General features: G+C 37.1%; 1 protein-coding gene across 4 annotated transcripts; it reads right to left on the reverse strand.

Annotated features, from left to right (window-relative positions):
• Nucleotides 1-6652: 6652 nt before the first annotated feature.
• Nucleotides 6653-9088, reverse strand: LOC145138876 (E3 ubiquitin-protein ligase SINAT2-like). Of its 4 annotated transcripts, none has more exons than XM_079072890.1 (4): nucleotides 9030-9088; nucleotides 7669-7971; nucleotides 7221-7598; nucleotides 6653-7114 (listed from the first exon to the last, which is right to left on the reverse strand). In XM_079072890.1, the coding sequence occupies exons 2-4, from the start codon at nucleotides 7864-7866 to the stop codon at nucleotides 6794-6796; spliced, it is 897 nt and encodes a 298-aa protein (XP_078929016.1). In that variant the 5' UTR covers nucleotides 7867-7971; nucleotides 9030-9088; the 3' UTR covers nucleotides 6653-6793. The 4 variants fall into 4 exon arrangements, with proteins under 4 accessions (XP_078929016.1, XP_078929015.1, XP_078929018.1 ...); XM_079072889.1 differs by lacking the exon at nucleotides 9030-9088 and adding an exon at nucleotides 8887-9022; XM_079072892.1 differs by lacking the exon at nucleotides 9030-9088 and adding an exon at nucleotides 8713-8854.
• Nucleotides 9089-9295: the final 207 nt, after the last annotated feature.

Below are 9295 nucleotides of genomic sequence, written 5' to 3' on the forward strand. Positions count from 1 at the left end.
TTTTGGACCTTTTGGTTATGAATCAAATACCAGTTTTAGATTATCTGCAAAATTATTGCTAAAAATTTACATGTTTATCCTTCTTTTATATATTATTATTATTATTATTATTATTATTATTATTATATTTTGAGCAATATACAAGAATAAATGCTATACACGATACGTTAGTCTTAATAAATTGTACATTTATATTTTGAATAAGTTTTTATAAATTTTGTTGAAAAATAATCAAAACCAAATCATATTAATTTCAACATAAAAAATAAATAATCAGATCACACATATCACACTCAGCTTTCGCAGACACAAATCACAATCGAGCGTGGCCATAACCAAATTTGAGCCCAAGACTAGCCAACACCGAGACCGAAACCAAGGTGGACACAAGAAAAGCTTAGTGTGCGGAGATGCCTCCAACCGGCGATCAATTTGTAATTTTACCATAAACTTTATTCATAATTACAATTTTAGTCCATTTTTTGAAATTTTCCCATAAACATCCTTAAATTTGGTTTTTACCCAACTCAAAATAAAATGAATTTTGTATATTTTCTAGAATTTATAATTAGTAATTAGCAAGGTTGTAAAAAACGATCAACGTTAGCTAGTCAGTGGATTGGGGTTAAAGGATTAATCGGAGGATTAAGCGGGAACCACAAATTGCTAATTAGTTCAATTTTCAAAAATTAAATGTGACTAATATTATAAAAAAGTTCTTAAATAACATTAATATCATAACAAAATAGGTTAATATGATTAATATAACACTAATCATTCATCAAATAATTTATATTGATAGAACTTTTTCAAAGTGTTAAAATTTCATCGTTTGCTACTGTTTCGTTCATTTTATAGGCAGATATTAATCGTTAGGCACCTTCTAGTCAGTCGGGTACCACCTAGGGATTAATCAGAGATTAATCGGGACCTAGTCGGGATTTTTACAACACTGGTAATTAGTAATAGTATGTTATGAACCATTTGACTTGACCAAACAAAAAAAGTCTTGTATTTGAATATATTTGTGTCCCCAACCTATGTAAATCCCATATCTGTCACTAGACTAAGCCAAGGGAGCCAAAGGCCAAGGTCGATCCCAAGGGGATCCAAGGCTGAGGTTAAGACCGAGCCTAGCTTAGAAAGAGTCACTATTGATCATTTTATGTTTTTTTTGAATTCTCGTTCCAGTATAAAAGCTATGTTTAACATACGTTAACCAACACAACTTTCAATATTAAAGAGCCTCGTTCTCCTTATGGAGAGCGAAAATCAAACAATACCAACTACCTCTAAGGTGTAACATCCCGATGATGAGGTATGTTCAATTTTAACCCGGTGCATGAAGGAATATTGCATTTTGACCCTTGTGCATGAGAAAGATTGCATAAATGGAGGATCCACAAACCCTAATTTTAGTGATTTTGGCCAAAGACTTAGTATGTTGGGCGTACATGAAGGATCCACAAACCCTAATTTTTAGGGTTTGGTCCATATATAAACATCATTAACTCCTCATTTCTCATTCACTCTTCAGTATCCACTTGCCATTTTGTCCATCCAGAACCCTAATCCTCCTTGAGAGTGTTCTTCAGCTTTTGTGGGTACTTTTGGTGTTTTAGAAGGAAGGAGAAGAAGAGAGGACCACCTTGGAAGAGTGAGGCACCTTAGATCCAGAATCTCATCACCATTTGGCATCATTCTAAGGTAAAAAGCTCTGAACTTGATGATGATTTGTTTAAGATCTTGTTAGCCTTGAAGTTGTGAACATTTTCATCACATTAGCTTGGCATTATGAGTATGGGATACTCTAAGTCATTTGAGTCGTCCTTTTAGACATTTCAGAGTGTTGTGATGCATACAAATATGATCTTGAGTGTTGTATGTAACCCATGCATGTGTTAGATGGTCTTATTGTGTTAAGAACTTAGGGTTTTGGACATTTAGCAATTTATAGCCATGAAAAGTCATAAAGTTGGAAACTTTATGACTTAGGACATCATTTTGGGCTTGAATATGAGTTTTAGACGTAAGGGCTTAATGGAATAAGCTCTTAATGGAGTTTTGGGACTGGGTTGCATACACTGGGCGTACATGGTGGTACGTTGTGCGTACACGGTCAGCGCCCCGTTTTTTGCCAACATCAGAGTACGATGGGCGTACTCTCTTGGTATGCAGGGCGTACTCCGCTAGGAAGGAATATTGACTTTTGGACCTTGATCGTTGACTTTGACTTTGACCAGGGTTGACCAAGTTTGACTTAAGGGCATTTTGGGTATTTTGAGCTATAGTTAGGCCTTGGTATCTATCTGTTGAATAGGTGACCTGTAGAGCCGGTATTCGAAGTAGTGTATTCTTCAGCTATTTGTCAAACTGAGAGGTGAGTTTTCCTCACTGTACCGTGGGTCGAAGGCACCAATGTTGGCCCACTAGTTTATGTATCCTAGTTATAAGATAGTGATATACTGGTATTTGGATGAGTAATAGATCTGCATGGTTATCTGTATTTGTTGGTTTTGTGTTTAAGTTTATATGTTTCATATGTCGACATATTGGGTTTAGGGTTTAGGTTGTACTGCTTTGTGCGGTAGCCGACAAACCCGGAGCAATCCAAACATAAGTTGTGGGCCCCGAGGGCAAGCCAGACTTATGTTGTAGGCTCGGGAGCAATCCAGATATGAGCTGAGGGCCCGATAGGCATGCCAGACTCATACTGTGGGCTAAGGGTAATCCAGACTTATGTTGAGGACCTTGTAGGGGTATTCTAGACATAGGTTGTGGACCAAGTATAGGCTATTATATGTATATGTGTGTTGGTACTTTGGGGGAACTCACTAAGCTTTGGCTTACAGTTTTAGTTTATGGTTTCAGGTACTTTATAGGATCGTGGGAAAGCGAAGGCGTGATCGTACACAGCTTACTGTTTTATGTCACTCAGTCTTGGAAAAACTTTGATTTGAAATAATGCTTTTGAAACAATGACTATTTTTGTAAACAATGTTGAATAATTGTTGATTTTGAAAATTTTAAATTTATTGTGATTTTTGAGTGTTACAAGTTGGTATCAGAGCCTTGGTTTGAGAGAATTAAATGAACATTCGCATGAATCTAGACTCAAACTAGGGAACTGCAAAAGTTTTTAAATAGCTTTTAAAATTGTTGCCAAAATAACCAAGGAAAGATGCGATGTGTACGATCAACCGGAGCAAGAAAGTATACCCCAAGTTACCACATTGTTATTTGATATTATATTTATGTTAGATCAACATGCTAGTTGTAGGATAAGGATCTTCAGGAATTGCATGATAGAATTGTTTGATGTATGATGCCTTATTTCCTATAGGGTTTTCTTGCTTATTGTTGTAGGACTCTTTCAGGTGTGAATTAACTATTAATTGAATACATTAAGTCACATGTTGCATGGGTTAAATAATTTTAGAATAAGGGATTTGGTCCTATTGTGCAACTCTTGTCTAAGTCCAACCGTTGTAGAGTTGAATCTTTTAATCTAAGATTATTTAAGTTATGTAGCATGGGACTCTATTCATGTAGTAGTTAACTGGCACCAATGGGGGTCGTTCGGCAATTGATGGCAGGGTGAGGTGTTGATCCCAGGATAGCCTAGGGAGTAATAGTGCTTGTGTTGCACTTTTTAGAAAGTGTTGGGAGTACCATTATGAGTAGGTTTGGATGTAGCAGGATAGTTTTGGAATGATTAGTCACTCTCGGGAGAGTGAGGATAGGATATATGTGTATCCTAGTTATTGAAATTGTTTTGGGTGGTTGTGATGATCCTTGAAAAAAATATGGGTATGTGTGGAAGGTAGTATGGGCCTGTACTACTGAAAGCACAAGACCCGTACGCATAGCAAAGAAGTCACAAACAACGAGGGGTACTCTCGTCAAGTGATTATAGCAATATCTATTGTGGCATTTCTGATGCTCTTGATTCATTTTCAGTATTGAGTTTGCGAGGGGATCTGGTTCGGGATCTGGAGCTGATGGCCAGGATAGGTCGGGGTTGATTGTTGATCATATTCGGAAAATGATTGCCATTGAGGTTTTGCAGATATTGCAGGAAGAATTGTTTGGTATCGTGGATCAGACCACTGGCAGGTTAATTGCCAAGTTCGAGGAACGAACTGCAGCTTTGCAGACTGCGAGAGGTGCTGCTGAGAGGACTACTAGGGGAGATCTTGATGAGGGGACACGATTAGGAAAGAGGAGGAGGGCTCTTTCAGCAAAGGACGAGGAGACCGAGGCTGCTAACTTGGGTACTGGAAGCCAAGGGAGCTATGATATATGCGGGAAGTGTGTGGGAACCCATGGGTTTGCTTGTCACAAGTTTAAATGCTATAAGTGTGGAGAGAGAGATAGAGAGAGAGAGAAAAAAAAAAGAGGGCATGTCTTTTGCGACTGCAAGAAGGATCAGATGTGTTTCCACTGTCACCAGTCGGGTTATCTCAAACCTGATTGTCCTACATGGGTAGCGAAGGGAGTGCAAGCCCAGATGTTCGTTGTCCTACAGGAGGCCAAGGTTGAAGCGCAAGAAATCACAGGTATGAAATTTTGATCCTCGGTTTAAATTTTGAATGGATAGCCATTCGTGTAGTAGTTTGTTAGAAATATTATGTTTGCATGTATAGGTCGTAATGGTTCAGGGTTGTGTCTTAGGAATCTTTGGGGTGCCTATCCGATTGATTTGATTCCTATCCCCATGGGGGACCTATGTGTTATAGTAGGGATGAATTGGCTAAGCGGATTTGGTGCTATGATAGACTTCCTTTTTTTCAATAAGAGCTTAATTCATTAAGCAATCACCCCCCAATTTCAGATCCAAGGCCAAAATACCACTAAGAATCATAAAGTTTCCAACTTTATGACTTTGCATCCCCATTAAGTGCTTAATACACAAAGTCTCAACTTTTTAACACCTTGAGACCTTCTAGAGCATGCATGGGGAAAAACCAAGCATCAAGACCACATTTTTATGACTCAAGACCCCTCATTAGGTCTGAAAGGACGACTTATTCGACTAAGAGCATTCCATGCTCAAGAATCATCATAGTTGGGACCAAAATGCCCTAAATGAAGAAATGGCTAGATCTAGAAGATAAGATGATCAAGATATGAGCTTTTTACCTCCTAGAGGTTGCTAGAAAGGAGAGAATCCCATATCCAAGTTTCTTCCAAGCTCCAAAGTCTTCCCACCACCTTCTTCTTCTTCAAGAATACCAATAAAGCACAAAGATGAGCTCAAGATGCACTCTTCTCACTTAGGGTTAGCTAGAGGGATGTTTTCTCAGATGGAGGCTGGTGAGGGAATGAGCGATGAGATGAAAATGATGATTATATATGGACCAAACCCTAAAAATTAGGGTTTGAGGATTTATCACATACGCCCTGCGTACGCGGGTCCGCCCCAGTATGCCCAGCGTACTAACTCTTTGGCTAAATTCACCAAAATGCCACTATGGGCCATTTAAGCAATCTTTCTCATGCACAAGGGTCAAAATGCAATATTCCTTCATGAAGAGGTTATTTAATAAGAACTATCATGATCAAACAACCAAGATAGGATCGTTGCCCCTAGTACCTGAGAGAGAGAACTTCGAAGGCTCCTACGGAATAATATGGACATCTTTGCATGGAATGCATGTCATGGAAGGAATTTTCAGAAAGTTATCATAGGATAAACTCAACCTCACCCTAGAGATCAATCCCACAAAGCAAAAGAGAAGCATGTAATCTGGGAGAAAAATATGGCCATCAATGAAGAGGTCGAAGAGATGGCTAGAGTTGGGATATTGATGGAGTCTACCTTCCCTCCGAGGATCGTATATATAGTCATGGTTAAGAAATGTGGAGGGTCCTAGCATATGTGTGGACTATGGAGACCTTAACAAGGCTTGTATTAAAGACTACTAAACAATGTCAGAAATTAACCAAAAGTTGTGGTCTCTAGAAGGGTTGTGGTGGAAGATCTTCCTTGATCCATATAAAGAATATCATCAAATCCATATAGCTAAAACCCACGAGGACAACACATCCTTCCACACTAATCTAAGCACTTTTTGATGAAAATCGCATCGACAATACAGGAGCTATCTATCGATATATGGTACACAAGGTGTTTAAAGACCATATAAGGAAAAACATTGAGGTCTATAAAGACAACATGGTTATAAAAAAAAACATAAGGGATGATCCGTTTGTTATTGACACTAAGGAGACATTCAACATATTAAGATGAGATAAAGTTAATATTGGATTTAATGGTTAGAGAACAAGGAATATTTGCAAACAACCTTTTTTTTTTTTTTTTTGCTAAAGCTCTCCAAAAGAAAACCGTTTATATAACCCCCAAAACAATACATATATGTATTTAACATTTATTGGATTGAAACCATAGTGAAACCATTTGTCAATGTGACAATTTTACTTTATTTTTTTCCCATAAAAAAAAGGTAGAATGAGGTGATATATGGATTCGCTCTCTCTTTATATTTTTTATGTTCAAAATAAACACCCTCCCATCCTTATCATCAAAAATAACCCTACAAAGATTGTCCAGTCTACATTGTCATGTTATACCGGATCCCATCCCATATAACAAACACAGCCAAAAAACAAACTACCAACACAACACATGTAAAGACAAGATATATCTTACTTTAATCCCATGAATCTTACATAACAACAACTCACATACGCCATATAACACGAGCATAATCACATAAATGCCCTCACACTTGAGAACCGAATGTACGCAAAAAGTGGATTCTTTTAGCTTTTACTGTTCTTTCCATATACGGCCTATAACACGTAACTTGAGTTCTTTCCTGTTTCCACCTGAGAAAAAAAGCGCGAGTTTCCTGGGAATGATTAAACCATCTTGACTGTCACGAATTTTCTGGTGACTGTCGCGAATACTCCGTGGGACCCCTTGCCATGTTAATTTACGTCCATACCCTCCTACTTCAAGTGAGTAGCTGAAATTTTTGGCTTCATTGTCCTCACCAATGAACCTTAAGAATGATATGTAGACAGGAGCCATTCCCAGTTGAAATGCTTCAAAGTGCAAACAGAATTGTCTTCCATAACAATTAAACACCTACACATTCATTATATATTTACTTAGTTAAAACTTTTTTCATTATGAAATCTTACTTTCATTTCTTCCTATTAAATGAATGGACATATAAAATATAGCAACTTACAGTTAGCATCCATGTTGCATTTTCAACTTCATGTGGATTGGATTTGACATATCGATGATTGAATGTGCATCCATCATGCATGTCCACATTGTGATCATTTTTCAAATGTGCAACAAGATTTGAAATGTCACCTGTGACCGAGCATTTGGATCCAGCATAAGGACAATTGTAAGGGCGAAATCGGCAATTTTGCTCGTGCTTCAGTTTGCTATAATAAGGGAAAATATCATGGCATCCATGGCGACATGGAAGCTCCAAAGATTCTGCTACTTTCTCCAAAGCCAAACACCTTATGTTTCCAAGCTCAGAATGACATGATGGACAACAATTATGAACTTTTGATTTGCAGTTTGAGCACAAAGTATGGCCATTTGGACACTACATGATCAAAAAGTTAGCATTTTTTTTAATCTTTAACAAATCAAGAAGTAAAACAAATATAACAAACCTGATGAATTGGAGGATACATTAACTTTGTGCACATGGGGCATTCAAGAAGCTCATACACCACATTAGTTGAAGGCATTGTATGCTTTTCATTTGCTCTACTTGTTTTTGTGATGTTTATGCTTTTATCTCCTACATCATGCCTCAAAATTTTAGGATGAGACTCAATAACCTCTTTGCAAACACCACCTCGAGTCATTCTATATCAATGAATTTTAGTGCAAAAGGTTGTAGTACTTAAAGCATGATGAAAAACCAGAAGTTTTTGCTCTCTTTAAAGTTTAACCACTGTTGTTAGCAACATCTGTCAAATATAACACATAAAGGGAAGTTTTAGAACATCTTGTTATGAATTTTATGATGGAATCTAAAAGTACATCATATCATGTGACAAAAGAACCTTTAACATTTAAGAAAAGGGTGATGTGATAAGTTGGAACAGAAATAAGTCAATAACTAGCAGAAAAACGATAGCCCAACAACTATTAATATCAAAAGATGAAACCTAACGGAAACAACAGGCAGAAAATTGATAGCTCAACAATAGTTTTATCCAAACATGAAACCAATCAGCATCTAACCACCAAATATTCTGCATTTGGCAAGACACCAAGAAAGTAGGCAAAAATGAAAGGAATCTGATTCTTTCCATGAACAAAGTCACAGATTCACGAATTTGAGATCAATCAAGTTCCATAAGAGGAACACAAAGACATGAATTTCCTTTTAGAATAAGTTAAAATTTGCAAAAACCCTAAATGGACCTGCTTTTGAGTTTTGAGAGACGCTTATCCAATTGAGTAATGAATTTGCTTTTAAATAAACATCAAACGAACCCTAAACAAAGAAAGAATCTTGTAATCTGTTTTCGAAATTGAAGAATTGGGATGTTTTTTTCCGACTACCTGATCAAATGCGCATCTGAATGATCAAGCATAAAGGGTAAGGCAGTGAACCGACACTAAATACCCTTTTCACAATGCTAATAATTATAATAAATTAGAAAATAATATCCGTTTGAGTTTTGACATTCGCAATTTCATACCCAATCTCAAATCCCATAACTTTATGACCTTTTATCTGCCTTCGAGATACCGACGATCAATTCCACAAAAACCCAATACGAAAAACGAAATTAAATAGCTAAACGATGGAAAATACAATTAGAAACAAGGAACCCAGAATCAAAAACACGAAACGAGCGAAAAGAGGGAGATACCAGTTGCGATTATCAAGCACATTGTCCGAACGTATAATCTAATGAACCAGTAAAATCAAGATTTTGATGGAAAGTAAAGGGAACAAAATGAGCAAGAGATGGAAGAAAAAAACAAAGTCATGTCCGGAAACGACGCATATTACCCGCATACAGTAGAAAGTTCAGAGGCAAGAGTCACCATTTTGTTTTTCTGTCTCCATCTATCAAATCTTTAAAATACGAGCCCTAATATATAAAATCATAATTTTCTTTAGGTATTTTGTACGTGGCAATTAATATTATATAATTAAACTTGTTTAAAAAATCAAGGTTCTAAATAACGTAACGCGTGACTTGGCGGCGATGTCAAGCCTCAAGTTTTTCCAAGCCTTAGCGAGTCACGTTGTTTGTCATGCGTGACTTAAAGCAG

Source organism: Lactuca virosa, chromosome 9 (genome assembly GCF_052849685.1).
Source record: "Lactuca virosa cultivar CGN04683 chromosome 9, Lactuca_virosa_CGN04683_v6, whole genome shotgun sequence".
NCBI lineage: Eukaryota > Viridiplantae > Streptophyta > Magnoliopsida > Asterales > Asteraceae > Lactuca > Lactuca virosa.